The 17,314-nt window shown below is 34.5% G+C and overlaps 2 protein-coding genes across 2 annotated transcripts in view; one reads left to right on the top strand and one right to left on the bottom strand.

Moving 5' to 3' along the window:
- LOC105332899 (phosphatidylinositide phosphatase SAC2) overlaps positions 1–17,314 on the bottom strand; it is a 66,256-nt gene that overhangs the window by 9,682 nt on the left and 39,260 nt on the right. The gene's annotated exons all lie outside the window — the stretch shown is intronic.
- LOC105328983 (uncharacterized) lies at positions 380–14,202 on the top strand. The gene is given in 17 exon segments (NM_001305319.1): positions 380–559; positions 1,645–1,686; positions 6,389–6,562; positions 6,676–6,821; positions 6,929–7,024; positions 7,229–7,295; positions 7,684–7,847; positions 8,091–8,297; positions 9,838–9,997; positions 10,412–10,453; positions 10,760–10,933; positions 11,078–11,223; positions 11,497–11,592; positions 11,838–11,904; positions 12,227–12,390; positions 13,246–13,416; positions 13,879–14,202. Coding segments are annotated over 17 exon segments (2,361 nt in total). The 5' UTR covers positions 380–411; the 3' UTR covers positions 14,176–14,202.

The following is a 17,314-nucleotide window of genomic DNA, read 5'->3' on the forward strand; positions in this document are numbered from 1 at the left end:
AAACTGATGTTTAAAGAGTTATTTCCCTTTTACAAATTCTTTAGATTTTACACACAACTTTATGAAAGACATAGTGTTGTTTGCGAACTTCAGAGACAAAAGGTAGGTCCCTTTTATCCTGAGTGAAGTCAATAACAAGTTACACTGACATATCTCTGTCAATTAATTATACCTTCAGATGTTTGTTTGTACATGAGCTCAACTCTTTTAACTCTTTTGATTGTATCACAATTATTGTGTGGTGTCAGATACCTTGAGGCAATGGCATTTGAGTGAAAACATCTCTTTCTGTTTTTTGTGTCTTTAGATTTATTGCATAACCAACAAATCAGTCACTCAATCAGAACTCTTATTCAAAACTCAGGAACTCCCACAATTCAATGCAAGCAAGATCATTATTTAAAACACTTCATGTCCCTTTGTGGGCCTCTTTTTCGTCAGGACTGTAAATGCAAGTTGTCAATTTTAGAGGGCCCATATTTAGTATACTGGAAGTTTGCCCTTCAACAAGCAATGTCTGCTGTGCTAGGGATTTTATCTCTTTATCTCACCTGTGCAGGTAAGGAATATTTTTATTGTATTTACAAACAAAATCGAAACATTAATAAACTTTAATCAGATGTTAATATTTATTCTTTAATTAATACCTGTATATGAAAATAATTAATATTTAACATAATAATGTTAAAGCTCCATGCACACTGCCTTTAACTACTACTAATTCTGGCAACCATTACATGTATAAAATCATTGTTTGTATATACCGGTATGTGTTAACATTGGACTTTAAAAAAAAAAACCTACCACGTACCCTTTAGTTTAATTAAATGATCAACCAACCTTTTTTTGCAAACTTTTGGTGCAAAATGTAATAAATTCACCATTAAAATTTTAAAATGTATTCCAATAAACATCTAATGGAAAGTCACCTTGACAAAATTAACATCAAAGTCTAGCTTGCATGTGTAATAAACAATAAGTTTTAAAAGATACTTTTGGGGGGGGGGGGGGGGGGGGGGTTAATAAATTTGTCTCGCATCAGCCAGTGCATGGATGCTGCATGCTTTATTATGTGTTGAGTTCATTCCCCAGTTCTCTCTCTTGTAAAAAAAAAAAACAGACAGGAAACGTCTGAAGGTGAAAGCGTTCCCTCCCCACTTCATCACGATTTATGACTTTATAACAAATTCAGGTCATTAACATTTCCTTTTGTCTTTATTTTTATAATATTAAAACTGTTTTTAATATCCTGCCTTTCGGGAGTTTTCTTTAAATTTACACATGTGTTCTTAAAATGCTTAACATAAGCATTAATTATAACTTGATGAGTGGCATTCTTAAATAAAAATCTCTAATATATATTTCATTGTAACAGAGACTAATATTGTAAACATTATCATGTATTATTCATCAGAATTAATAATGAAAGCAAGAATTATATAACTGATAAAATAGACCAGGTCACCCATTAAATATATAGATAGAAATGACTCATTTATAAAGTTAGATAACTTGAGGTATCAAAGCATATTTGATTTATAGATTTCTGTTTTGGGATGATGTACCATTTATCATGTAGGGCTTCCTCCATTTTATCACTGAGACAACTATAATGATTTATGGTTTCTTTTTCTTTTGTTACAGCTGCTGCATCGAGCTCACATTGGGGATATAAAGGATTAAATGGTAATGTATAGGCATATACATGTATATATATATTCTTTTCAACATGTCTCTCACCAAAACATCAACATTGATTGAGATATTTAAGTTTTATTATGATTTCAACACAAAATATCCCAGCTCCCATCTAACATGGAATGTACTACACAATGAAAAATGCATGTACATGTATAATATTTTCCATGAGTCTAGAGAATGATTTTCTAGCCCCATTCATGGCTTACAAGTGTGCGGTATATGACTACAAATAGGAAGACAATGCTAATTAATCTTATGTGGTCTCCTATAATAAGACAACCAATGGTAACTATATATGGGTCAGTGAGGACAATTTTGAGGAACATCTCCCGGTATCTCATACTTCTGTAAATATATTCTGTCTTACAAAATGGATGCACAAATGTCACATCCACACCTTTAATACCTGTAGTTTGTTTCCTGGACTGTTAATTACAATTATTAATTAGATGCATTTGGCATTCCTTAACCCCATGCAGGTTTCCTTGCGTTATTATGCCTAGCTGATTTAAGCTAAGAAAATTACAAACTTGATATTAACAGGTAAAGCTATGAAGGTATATATATTATTCCAGAATATATTTTCATTGTCTTAAAAGATTATGATCAAATCGTGTTGCAAAACATAATTATTCATATCAGCAATCAAAAGGTTAAATTTCCTGGCATCTTATTTGCTATAAACTATATAGAATTCAGTGGACTGTTAATTGAAAGCTGTATTCTATTATGGAGACAAAATTCAGTCAGTAAAATAACAATAGCTGCATATATTGAGATATTGCTTGTCTTGGGTACTCTCATAGAAACAGTATATATGAACTACAAAATAAATTCATCAAGACATTAATCATAAATGGAAATTGCATGCTTGTTCTCTGAGTAGTTGGCACCTAATGTAAACAGATTCAATGTCACCTGAAAAATTAATATTCATAGTTTTCAGAATGCACCAAATTTAGAGTCAATTCAAGGGAGCTAGAGAGGGGGAGGGAGGTCTTGTACAACGAGTGTTAAACCATCACAAAAGCTTGTTGTAGAACTGTGTAAAACATGATGTCTTGAATGCACTAGATCAAAAGGTTATATTCCTATCACCTTTCAAGCAATGTTAAAATTTGAACTATTTAGGCAGTTACACTCATTAACATATAAAAAAGTTTTGAAGTGATTACTTTGTTAACATTGTTTTTAGTCAAGGTTCAGTGTGCACAAGGTGCACTTTTCACCTTTGTGTCAAGAACAGTTCGTTTGTTGATATCTTGATATTAGCGGGGGGTTATGTTAAAGCTTGTAATGTACAATGCAGATTTTTGTAGATTAATTACTGTACAACCAGGATAATCTCAATAAACCATTAACACTACTGGTTCTTTACAAATTAAGACATAAGGTAGATTGAATTGATTATAGACACACCTTTACAGGTAAGTACCGGTAATACAATCGCTGCACAGGTGTACACGACCTCTGGATAAAGAGTTGTTTTGTCTTAAGCTTTAAAGGATAGATGCCATGATATCATAATTTTGAGGTCCATTTAAATTAAGTGGATCCCAGTGTTTTAACAAATTCACCTACTAGAGCAATGACAGGCAGATTTCTGTGTCATTAACAACAAAAACATCCCCACTCCTCTTGATAACATAGCTTTTATCAGGGAAAGTCCTCGGTCAAGAATCAGGGCCTTCAATTGTAGATTAACAAGTCTTATTTACAAACATTTGAGTACAAGTATAGTATAGATCATTCCTACCTATATGTCATTGGTTTTAATCAAATATTGCAAACAAAGATTTAATCTATGATCCCAGATTGACGTACACATATTAAGCATCTTACATATGAATCAAAGAACTGATACTCTTCTTGATACAGGTGTCTTTACATGATAAATATTTACTCATATTTAGATGATAATATACCGACTTATATACCCAGGTTAATCATTTCTAAACGCGCAGTGTGGAGTCAAACAAAAATGTAATCAATCTAAAATTTGTTCACAGTAAATATATCAATGCAGAAATTGATGGTAAATATTATCTCAGTGATACCGATTTCAGCTGAAAACCATTCTCAATATTGTGAAACAGCTAGTTCTTGGCAAATAAATCTAATTTCTTGGGTCACATTCACTGAACACCACAAACACATGCACAATTGCATCTCATTTGCTTTAAATAGCTGGCCTTCTTTAAGGGTATGCAAACAAACTTAATAATAGCAATTGCTGAGTCTACATTATATAGAACTCTGCATTAGATGGGTGTACTTCGTTGACCCCAACGAAATCCAATGAATTACTCTTCTATTAAGTAGCTGTATCTATATTTATTCATGATCACATAATATTGGTACAAGCTGCATTTGAAAATGCTTGATTAACTCTTCCACAGATGATTATACCTATGGAGGGTAATCGTGTTCAAAAATCCAGACATGTAAACTTGTAAATCCGAATATGCAATCGTGTTGATGTGTGAGCCTGAGCATGAATATGTGTAATTCTGATCGTGTAACCTATAAAACTCGGGCATAAACACGTGTAAGATTTGACTCAGTTCCTTCGCATGATGCACATTTTGCAACTTTATTGTTTACATTAGTTAATTAAACCTTCAATTTTGCACACTTTCAATCCGTAGTTTCTGCGTTTGTAACTTCAGGCTCGACAATAGCACATCTGACATGATACAAATTCACAAATGTAAAGTCTACAAGTTTGTCGAATTTTGACATGACCTTATATGGAAACAGTGACGTCACTGATAGAAAAAGGCTAGCTGCAGGTAAAGGCATGCCGTAATCGCCGGAATAGGGACGGAATAAATAAAAAAAATATATTAGGTAAGCATATAATCATATTATCTCTGGATAACATTTCATAGAATATCATTTTTCGGAAAATTAAATAATGAGATTGGTGTACATTTTATCAAGAGAATGTATAAAAGATGCGAGTAAAGAATTCGATCGGCTTCAGATATCCTCTTAGAACTGAAAAAAATTACATTTCATTAATGACTTTGTTTGAATACACATGTATAAAGATATATAGGCATTTTTATTCATAGGCGTCTGAACCGGGAGGGGGGGGGGACTTAGCCCCCCCCCCCCACTTTTTTGCCAAGTTAGACCTGACCATTAGGAACATAGCAACAGGGAGGATTCACCCCCCCCCCCTACTTTTTCCTCGCAACAAACAAAATTGTTCCTTAAAAGACCTTAAAGAAAATGAAATATTAATAGTGATATTGAAAATTAGAGCCATAGTAGGTATACTAGCACACCCCACCACCACCACCACCACCACGACGGATTAGGAATTTCATGATTTTGGGGGAAAATTGGGCAGGTAAGATTGGATTTATTGGTATACCCTCCCCCACGGATTAGAATTTTCATGATTATGGGAATTCTTGTCAATATTTTTCATGATTAGTTTAGCCCCCCCCCCCTTCAATTTGCTTCCGACCCCACTGTTATTAGAGTACATGCAACAAATTGTTAAAGTATAGGCCTCGGCTGAATTAAGAAAATATCTCCAAATGCATCCTTATCGCTACCAAAAAGTTGTGACAAGCCCCCCCCCCCCCCCCCCCACGCGAAAAATTACACGGGGTCCGTCAGCTGAGTTGCAAAGTTATCGATAAGAAAAACAAACTATTTAAAGACATTGGTTTTGAGATTGTGATTACCCCGTTATATGAGACATAAGAAGCGTACAATAAGGGTATCTTTTTGACAGCCACTCGCCCGTCTGCAATTTTTACTATTTCAATATTCGGAAACCCGGTTAAAAATTCACTCTCAAAATTCTTAGAATTCAGAAGCAATGGAGCTACATGGGACCTCACGGCGGTCTTCGAACCCCATGCCGCTCAAAATATATTTACCCCCTTAGGAAATTTCTTGACCCGTCTCATTTCTAGAAAAGAGTATGCATTTACTTATATTCCAGTTTAAATTACATGTCAATTTTTTTTAGAGATATAAGATATTACGCATTTCCTTTTATAATTCCATGAGAATTATATTACGGAAATTAGCGCATTCGTCACATCGGCAACGATTTTTTTTTCTACATGAACCTCTTCCTGTTTGGTCAAGTTTCAATCATACCTCAATTTTTTTTTCTAAAAATAATACCGGTGTTTTCGATAGAAAAGGTGTCGTTCATTAAAAGCTTATTGCAACAGTTTAGCTGAATATTATGTTTATTTTTCGTTCATTCCGGTCCGGCGGTTACGGCATGCCTTTTCCCGCAGCAAGGCAGTTGCCATATAAGGTCATGTCAAAATTCGACAAACTTGTAGACTTTACATTTGTCAATTTGTAACATGTCAGATGTGCTATTGCCGAGCCTGAAGTTACAAACGCAGAAACTACGGATTGAAAGTGTGCAAAGTTGAAGGTTTAATTAACTAATGTAAACAATAAAGTTGCAAAATGTGCATCATGCGAAGGAACTGAGTCAAATCTTACACGTGTTTATGCCCGAGTTTTATAGGTTACACGATCAGAATTACACATATTCATGCTCAGGCTCACACATCAACACGATTGCATATTCGGATTTACAATTTTACATGTCTGGATTTTTGAACACGATTACCCTCCATATATACCTTTTCAATTTGAATGACTGACTCCTACATGCAGTAAAAACTGTTTCTTTCTTCAGGACCAGAGAATTGGTACAAGCTGTTGGACAATGCCTGCTCAGGACTCAGCCAGTCACCGATCAACATAGAGAGGGAGAAGGCCATCTATGACCCCACCCTCAATGACTTCGCCCTCTGGCACGACCCCCCTCGTCCCGGCTCATATTTCGATGTCACCAACAATGGACACACAAGTAACTCATCAAAACTTTTTTTCATAAGAACGACACAAGAAATTAAAATTTAGTGAATATTGTGACTTATAGTTCATTTATGTTAAATATGTAATTTTTGTTTGTTAAATCAGTCCAAGTTGACACCGTTGGGCCATTCTATGTATCCAATGGGGGCCTGCCTGCAGTATATAGCACTGCCCAGTTTCACTTTCACTGGGGGCACGAAAACGACCATGGGTCAGAGCATCTGATTGATGGGAGGGCCAGTCCGTTAGAGGTACCCAAGAAAGATAACTCTAATACCTATTAGCAAAAAACATCCAAGTTCTGTGTAGAGATAGAGTTGTTCCCCTTTAATTGTTTTTTACTTGTTTCTTTCGGTAGCTCCATGTTGTCAGCTACAATTCGGATGAGTTCGACTTAATCACAGAAGCCATGGTTCAACCTCAGGGATTAGCAGTACTCGGAGTTATGTATGAAGTAAGAGGACTTGACATCCAATTAATTCTCCCTGTATAAATGCTGATCTTTGGATACAAACTTTCACCAGAACCTTTTATAACAAACTTTTTATTTTATCTACAGACCTAAATTTAAAAAGTAAAAGAAATCATCTTTAACAAGATTTTCATGAAATTCGAATTTCATCGCATTTTCATTTTTTATTTTTTTATTAAAACATAGATAGTGGATGAAGATAACCCTGCCTTAGAGCCCATTATCAATGCCATGAACACTGTCAGAGACCCTGGTAAAGCTTAATTCCAACATTCTGTATAATACTGGTATTTCATGGACAAATTAAGTTGAGCATATTTACCATAAAATGTAAATACAGGTGCGATGGGAAAGCATGAATCAAAAATGATATCTCTTTGATGAATAGGTTGCCTACACCTAACATAATCTATACATACAAGTGTTAAAGTGAAGGCTCAATGCAATCATAATTTCTTTATTGAATAAAGTTGCATACATTTACCATGTAAATATAGATGCTAAAGTGAAGGCTCGAATCTTAATTTCTTTATTGGATAAAGTTGCACACATTAACTATATAAATATAGATGCTAAAGTGAAGGCTCAAATCATCGTTTCTTTATTGAATAAAGATGCACACATTTACCATATAAATATAGGTGCTAAAGTAAAGGCTCGAATCGATGCCCAGGCCCTGAGGAACTTCCTCCCCGAGGACACTTCTATGTACTTTAGGTACAACGGCTCACTGACCACACCAGGCTGTTTTGAGAGTGTCATTTGGACTGTGTTTGATCAGAAACAGACCATTTCCCACAGACAGGTACATAAATCATGTCATTTTAAAACTTATGTTAACTATGGCTTGGCCAAGAACAACTCAAATCATATTGAGTCCATGCAAGAATTGTTAATCAGAGAATTTTTGGGCTGAGAGTGCTGCACTCACGACTTCTTGTGAAACAAATTTTACCTTAAAGTTTAAAACCTTAGCTATGTGAACAATTCCAGGCTTAAATATACTTAAATTTAGTATTTTCTAATCTTCTTTGCTTCATGTAACTAGATGAAGATGTTCCGCACCCTTCTCCAACATAAGAGTAAACAAGGAAGGAAGAAGAGGAGTCTGACTGAGCAGCGTGAACAGGCAGCCGAGGATGTCCTCGGAGAGATAGGAATCAAAGGCAAGGTCCTCGAGGAGCTGTCTCTGGAACTACAGATGGAGAAAAGGCAGCAGGAGCAGGCCAAACAACAAGAAAGCACCATCATTAAGGTAACAACTGGTCCTCAAGTAGAGGGCAAAATGAGTGTGAAGTACAGTTCTGGTCCTCAAGTAGAGGTCAATAAGAGTGTAGAACCCTTAAAGGAGAAGTGCCTATATTTGAGTTCACTGAGACTGAGGCTGACTATTGACAAGGGAAAAGTTGGTGATAGTGAGGTCTTGTCCTCAAGTTGAGGTCAAATAAAATAATAAAAAAAAACACTACTGATACAAGTCCTCAAGTTGATCGAGGTCAAAAAGAATTTGGAGCACCATTATCAAATTAACTTTAGGTCCTCAAGCAGAGGTGAAATAGAATGTGGACACAGCATAATCTAGGTTATTTAATTACAATGTAAAGTTCCTAAGCAAAGGTCAATGAAATTTGGGTTTATTTTGCTTAATTAAAAATTGCATCCAGACATTTTTGTCAGAAATTAAAAATCTTCAAGGCAGTTGTATTTACCATATATGAAGAAAAAATGCAATATATCTGAGAAAAAAATCTCATAAAATCTAATCCAGACCATGAAGTAATAAAATCTGCTTGTATTAAAAAAAATCCAATATGTTTTATAACCCTGTCTGTCTCTGAAGCAAGTCAGGTTTTCAGGAAACCAACACCAGTTATGAGGGGAAAAAAATCTTTCTGCCGCTATAACTTTGTAATTTTCATGACAATACAACATAAATTACAGGTAGTCTCTAATGAAGAAGCATGCATGATTGTCCTGAAACAAATGCAACATGCTTTTAGAATTCCTATCTCTGACATCTTTGCATGGCTGTTTCAATCTAAGATTCAATATCACCTGTCATTAAGAAGGATTGGATTAAAGAACCTGGTACAATAAGAAGTGATTTCGACCCTTAATTGTATCTGAGCTAAAATTGATTCATAATCCATTTCTTAAATGCACTACAAACAAGACTCTGTCAAATTAATCAAAATGTACATCTTTTATTCATGACATTCCTACCATGAAAAAAAAAATCATTCAGATTCAACATAAATTTTGGCAATCAATCTTTTATTTCCCTCTCTCTTTTTTACGACTCTCGGCCTGAAAGATCAAGGAAGACCAGCTTAATTGTAACGATCAATGGTTGACCTAATTACATAGACAATGTTGTGCACAGATAGATTTGATTGTGCCTATACAGAGGAGGTTTCCAATTCTGTAACACAAAGCTTGTGTAAGAGCTTATTTTTTTTTGGAGTTGATCTGTCTCCGAATCATGAAAAACCAGCTGCCATCTCGGTTAAAAGCATAAATCTCTCTGCGAGAGTGCTAACATATTACATAATCAACATGTCACTGTTGCACTGACTGTTTTAAAAATGCTTTAGCCTCATTAAATCTTCCCTGTAGTTTCAGCAGACAAACAGGTTTATTTTAAAAATAATCATTTTAAATTGTGTAATTTGGAAATATACTTCCTTAACTGCAACCTTCTTGAAAAGAATAAAAGAGATTAAAGATTGAGCAAGGACAAATAAAATACAGCAGGGTATTAATTTCAACATCTACTGATTCTTTTTTTTTTAAAGGAATACAAGATGACGCATGGCATGAGTGAGGATGAACCGGTCAAGTTGGAGGATATCCCAGCATCCTTCATTCAGGAGGCCCTGTACGATAACTTCCGACCTGTACAGCCCCTCAACAGTAGAACAGTGTACTCTTCATTCAAGATTGAGCCCTCCAAAAGTAGGATGTTTTTAGGATCAAAAGTTTTTGTTTTAGAATACACGTATTGTAAAACATATATCTATAAAATATGCACACACAGAGAAAAATTATTGAACCCAAAATCTGGATTGACCTAAGAGCAAAGTACATGTAAATGATAAGAAAAATTATACATTTTCACATCAACGCATGAAATTAAAGACAAATAGGAATTAAATTTGAGATGAAATAACATAAGGATTATTATCAGTGCATGAACTCGTAAATGCTGATTTAGAATGCAAAAAAGAATATTTCATGTATAGCAGTAAATACTTTTCTTTTAATAAAACAAAGTGAGATATTTCACAGAACTATTGTTAATAATAGAACATTCACAGACAAAAAGATGCAAGATTCTATATTAATAAGGAAGTGTTCTTACTATTTCAGAACCTACAAAAAAGATTCCTTGGGGATACAAGGGAAAGAAAGGTACAGTATAATCACAGGCCAATCAGACTGGGCTTGTCGCTCAATTTGTTAATGCAACTGTGTCCTACATCTTTTAATAGACCCAAAATTGCTTCTGGAAACTAGATTCAAATGAAAATACAATGAAATGTTAATGTCAAATCAATTCTTAGATAAATGTGTCGGCTGGGTATAATCCATTGATAACTTGGGAAGACTTAACGATTTATCTGAATACAAAAATACTGCAATCAAAATACCTCTCAAGTAAAATTTATATACAGAACATGGTTGCCGATACTTTATCGAGTATTTTTCTCTGTACAGGTCCCTCCAACTGGCATACACTGTCTGAGAACTCTTGTCTGGGAATGTACCAGTCGCCTATCAACATAGACAGAGAGATGACCATCTACAACCCAGACATCAACAACTTCATCTTCTGGTACGACCCTCCTGCTCCCAATGCCGAATTCTATGTTTTCAACAATGGCCACACAGGTAGGTTCAAACATCTTTTTTAATATTCATGAATCTAATACCAGTTAACAAGACAATTGCGAGTCAAAGTGAATTGCAAAAGTAGAGCACTGAAGTACCTTGAAATATTGTTGAAGAGTTTGTTGGGTTTTTTTTAATTCACAGTACAAGTGAACACAATTGGACCCTACTATGTGGCCAATGGAGGACTGTCTTCCGTCTACAGCACTGCCCAGTTCCACTTCCACTGGGGAGCAGAGAATAGCTTTGGCTCAGAACACCAGATTGATGGACAGAGTTTCCCTCTTGAAGTAAGAGAGCTAACTATTCTTAATTTATTCTCAAAGAGAAATAACTCCTACTTATTTAAAAAAAAAAATTAATCTAAGTAAGGGAGATGACTCTTCTTTATTCTGAAAAAAAGAGATACCGGTAATTATTTCTATATTAAATAAAACCCTATTATAACTATTATTTTAGATAAAACCCTTAAAAATAAACAACCTAAGTAAGGGAGATAACTCTTCTTAAATTCTAAATAGGACATAATTCTTCATATATTAAATAAAACCTTATTCTTTCAGCTTCATGTGGTGAACTATGACTCAGTGAACTATGCTTCCATCAGTCAGGCTATGACTGAGCCTGGTGGTTTGGCTGTCCTGGGTGTTCTCTTCAGGGTAAGACACATCACTTTAGTATCCAGTAGCTTTACAAACTTACCCACAGAACAACAATACAAAAAATCAGAATCTACTTGACCATCTCTGTCTTCTAGAACAGTACAGACTGCAGATGAATGAGAATTCAACGCCTCAAAACTAAAGCTTTTAACTTTATTGAACAGGTTACAGTAGTCTATTTAATCACATCGGTACATGAATGTTATTCGAGATTTAAAGTAATGAAATTTCTTTGTTTTCAGGTAGGTGATGAGGATAACCAAGCCTTAGAACCAATAATTAACGCCATGAAAGCTGTCCAAGATCCAGGTAAATTAAACAACAAACATTCTTTGTATATGCAGTAGAATGGGCTGAGAATGAAGTACATATGTACCTTCTAACACAGCAAACCATTTCACAAAATGAAAACCAAATTGATTTGGGGTGACTAATCTTGGCAATCAATATGTAGAATATCTGAAAAAATTAAAAAAATTGAATACCAGAAACAATTTGAGTACTGGTTAACAACAAGAAATATTTGCTCTCGTGAACCTCGCAAAATTTTTTACACACGCAAATAATAGGTTTACAGCTTTTTCATGTATGGGAAATGATTGTTGAATATCCTTAATTTGAAAATTTGTAGAGGATCACTCTAAGGTGAAGATTCCAGCCCAGGCGATCAAAAACTTCCTGCCCGAGGACACCACTAAGTTCTACAGGTACAACGGTTCACTGACCACGCCCGGATGTTTCGAGAGCGTCATCTGGACTGTGTTTGAGGACAAACAGACTTTATCTCACAGACAGGTAATGTAGACAATTGTTTTTTTCATTTCTTCTCCCTGCACTCTAATGGGGAAATTTTTTTACCTTCATGACCACAATTGGAACTTTCGAAATATTGATAAGGAAACTGTACTTTTATGATTGAAAAATTAGAGTTGGAACTTTCGAAGATAGACATCTGTATCGATTTCAATGTCCTTTTACATCAAACACATAAAAACATCATGATGCTGAAGATATATGAAATAATAAAAAATTCTCATTCATAAGTGAGTGATTAGCACTTCTGAAGAAAAAAGAGGAAAAACTTCACTTTGAGCCCAATGATATTTCCCAGATTAGAATCGGATCAAGAATAGAAAGAAAAAATGTCTGTCTGGAAATGTGTACTGATTCGGAATGAAGAAAAATTCAAAACAAAACTAAAATTGGAGCCCCATCCTAACCATACAAATTGTTCACTGTCAAAGGAAATAAATGAATCCTGTCTAGCACCTGGTCCCTTGGGGCTAATATTACTCACATGTTTTTCAGATTTATCATATTTCATTTGAATCAAAACACATTATCTCTGATTATAGAATGCTAGAGATAGTCTTTTTGGTAAACAATTGACATTGTCCTATTTTTTTAGTCCTTCTGGATTGAGAGATGTACAATTCTGCTGAATCACCCAAATAAGTTAATGGAGCACGTAAATGCACTTTAACGAATAACATATCAGATGTTTGATTAAACTTGCTTAGATGGCTGACTTTTATGGTTTTTCCAGAAATTACAAATGAACACAGGATTTTTTTCAGATGGCAGCACATTTCGATCATTTTTTGATCCGAAGACTTAATCAATATCGCTTGTTCAAACTTTTTACTTCAGATGGAAGAATTCCGTAAACTTTTACAACATCGAGTTGAAAAGGGGGAAATGAAGAAACGGGATTTGTCTGGTGGACAGCGGAAGGCAGCTAAGGAGATCTTGGTGGAGGCTGGTATAATCGGGGACGCAAAACAAGAACGGGAGCTCACACAGGCACTCAGGAAGAAGAAGGTATTAATTAAATACCACATCAATTAAACACAAGTTACCTAAGATTCAATACCTATTAGAACCATTTTAACAAGACCTTGGACTTTCGGTTGGACGTAGCTATCTATTTCTTGCGTCAAAATGAGTTAAAATGACACAGTTTCAAGCGAAATATGCACCGATTGCGAGGTCTTTGCTCAAAAGCCCGACAAATCTTGTTGATTTCAAAGAGCAATAGTTCATTTAGGATAAAGGAAAAGACATATAAAAATTCTTCAACCTTTAAAAACTTTATACAGAGTATTTTTAAGATATGGTTATTGTCATTAATTTTTTTAAATTGATTTGATAATTTTTCAAGCAACATAATTCATTTTCTCAACAAAAAACTATTTTAACGCTTAGAATATCCCAAAATCAAACCAATGATCTTAGAAGCATATTGAATACATTTCAAGAGTATATCTGTCTTCTTCTTTCCAGGGTTTTCCCCAAATGATGCAAGATCAACCAGCATTAGATGAAGAGATTAAGGCCAACGTTACAGTAGAGGAGATCACCATAGAAATTGTTCAGGAACAACTGGTGAACAACTACAGACCTGTTCAACCAATCAACAACAGGCTCATCTACCGAACATTCACGTACGAACCAAAGAAGGAAGTTCGTTACGTTGTACGCTACGATTCACAAAATAAGAACCTCGCTATTTCATCATCAGTGCCATCTTTTATTGTTTTATTAACATGCGTCATAATTTCATTGTTCTTTAGAAAGTAAGATAATTATTATAGTTTTATTCTTAACAAAAAAAAAAATTAAGGAAGATTATAAAAGTTTGAATGTGTTCATGTGAAAGAATATTATAATGGATAGAGTTGGATTTCTTACATGTTTGAGTGTTTTTAAAAATGCATGTCAGGTTTTAGAATACAAATTTTACTTGTGGTAGCCTTTATTCACACAAACTTATATTGTTTGCATTCCTTGTGATAACATTGCTTGCCAAAAAAACAAATTGCTTTCTCATAACATATGTTGTACAATAAAAACATGTGTTTTTCTGCAGCTACTTCCATCATATTTTTTTTAATTATTGCTGGACATCTGTCATAACTGTGGTCAAACACAGTTGTGACAAAATATTCTTTTTTATCTTTTTAATCAAATTCATGCCACAAATACTTTATATTCATAAATGTACAAAAATGTTTATTAAATATTGGTGAAATGATTCCGTTACCTGGTAAGGAAATTAATATTGAAATATACAGCAAATACGACTACTGGTCAGCCTCGGAACGACCAATATACCTGAACCAATAACAAGGCATTGAATGACAAAAGATTGTTGTAATTACAATATAGCTTTATGGCTGATATGCTGTTGACATTGTATCACATAAACTTCTGGCCGGGTCTCTAATTTGCCTTTAATGTGTATCTCTATCAACTTCTAACTAGAAGTAATTGAATTAGATGAGTTGATTGAACTTGTCCTGACCATGGATTGGCCCAGCTCTTCTGGACATTGACATGGACCTATACATTATGAATGCAGTCTCACTCTGTGCTAAATTCGGACAAAGATGATGGGAATTTATTGCTTGATTTGTCACTTAATTATATTCATATGAAACGAATCAAATTTTTACATACGAACAGAGTCCATTTGAATTTTACATGTATAGAACAATTTCTATGCTAAATGGAATGTATATATGTTTTAAGCTCATCTATGTACAAAGAAAGACTTTATTTTTACAAGAAATTTTTTTTTTTTGCATTCCTGATAGAAGCAATCAAGTTCATTATTTTATGGCACCTATTTGTAGCACCTGTAGTTTGTTTACCTTTGTTTGTGTCTGTTTTATCGAATGTTCAATAAATTATTCAGGAAGACTTATTGTGTTATTAAACAGATCACCCCCAAAACGATGGACGAAAAATAATCCCAGCGAAAGATCCTCATGAAAACTTAAAATAAAGAAAAAGAGAACAAAAACATTTTATTATGACCATTGCAGGACAAAAAAAAATCTAGGCTGGATAAAAACATCCTTAAAATGTGTTGAAGCTCTGCAGTGCTATGCTTAAAAATGCCGTAAGCCCTGCAATAAACAGGGGGAAACTGACATCAATTGTTGTGCAAATACACGGCTTCAGCTATTGGTATAGGAGGCTAATGGACCCAGAAGGAGGAGTGGAGATTTCTGCGGAGACGACCGCGGACGTTGGTCAGTCATGGACCCCTGCAAATGCATCCGTAATTATTGTTTCCTTGCAGGGGGAATCGCCAATATTTCAAACTCGGAGTATTACGTGATTTCTGTGTGATCAAATTATCACACGTTCGCAAAGAGGTTGTGAACTCTTGCTCTTTATTGCTTGATGTACAAACTTACGTATCGTGTACTTTCAATATAAATGGGATTGTAGTATCTCTATGAAATAGGCCTTGCAAGGGAAATGTATAATTATATGGTTTTTTAATCAAAGTTGCTATAAATAAATTTAAAAAGGTCATAGCTAGAGCTTTGTCACAAACGCATCTCAACTTTTATCATTGTGACATTATTCGAAAAATTAATTTCATTGACAAAACAATATGTTTAACGACGGGTTTTTTTTCCACTCGAGTGAAAGCAAAAAAGTTGTTTGATCGTTTTCATTCATAAAATCGTCGCTGTAATTATATTATCATCAGCAGCACACGGAATTAATTGCCTGATAAATACGATTGAAGGAAGCTGAATGTATATCGTTCTCCTTGAAACCAAAATGCCAAATTTTCAAAGCTGTTTTCATCCGAGGAAAGGAAGCGAGGATCGGGGCTACGCCTGCAGAATTATCACAGGTTCCGCCATTAAATGTTAAATTCCCATGCAGCTTCCTGTGCTCTGAAGCGTAATTAAAAGATAAAACCATCAAGTTAACGAACACTCACTGTCTACAATGTCAGCATAGGCATCAGTAACAGTTTGACATTTATGAAATATTTTAAGTCTTTTTCAACCCCCTTTTTTTCAAGAAAAAACTATAGTCTCTTTTAATTCTAAAAAAAACCAACAACTAAATTCTGCAGAAATCCAAGTAACACATTACAAACCTTTCTACCACATATCATGAAAATAATGTCACGAGACACGAGAAAAAACCACAAGACATCTGTGAGCCAATGCTCACTAAGAATACCCCTGCCCTGATGTGAATATACAAAATAAGCAAAGTCGAAAACTTAACAGGAAGTTGACATCGAATTTGTTAAAAAAAATGAATCCAACCATATGCCATGCCCCAACAAAGAGTGCGTTAAAATTTTAAGCATCTGCGATTGATAGTTGCTGAGAAATTTTTGACAAAAATTTGTTACAGACAGGCAGACAGACAGACGGACAGAAACACAATGGTCAAACAGTATACCCTAAAAAATCAGCAGAATATCAAAGACAACAAAATCTAAATCAAAATACATTTCCACACAATGTGCAGCGTAAATATAGCAGTATTATTAATTTTGACCATTGAACATCAACAGGGATCGGTATCCAATTCACAATGCCAAATATACACAAAGTTTTTTGTCATGCAAATGGCTTTCATCAAAATAATCAGTAATACATTTGACTCCTCAACCTATCATTCATCAGGAATCATATAAATTATTTTATTTATCTATTTTGTTATTTTTTTGTGTGTAGTTGGAATCATTCTTTCCTATTTCCTTTGTTATCAAAAACAATGATAATTATTCGAACAATGTCAAATTTGTTCACTCATAAATCTTTGTTAAAAGTACACGTACATCAAGAGCTTTATCTGAAGGAAACGTGTTGTAATTATATGCTAACTATAGTTACGCAAGGGTAAGAAAATGTGCCACGGCATTTTAGAAGACAGAGAAAATAATCGGTTAAAA

This window comes from Magallana gigas, chromosome 8 (genome assembly GCF_963853765.1).
Source record: "Magallana gigas chromosome 8, xbMagGiga1.1, whole genome shotgun sequence".
NCBI classification, from domain to species: domain Eukaryota; kingdom Metazoa; phylum Mollusca; class Bivalvia; order Ostreida; family Ostreidae; genus Magallana; species Magallana gigas.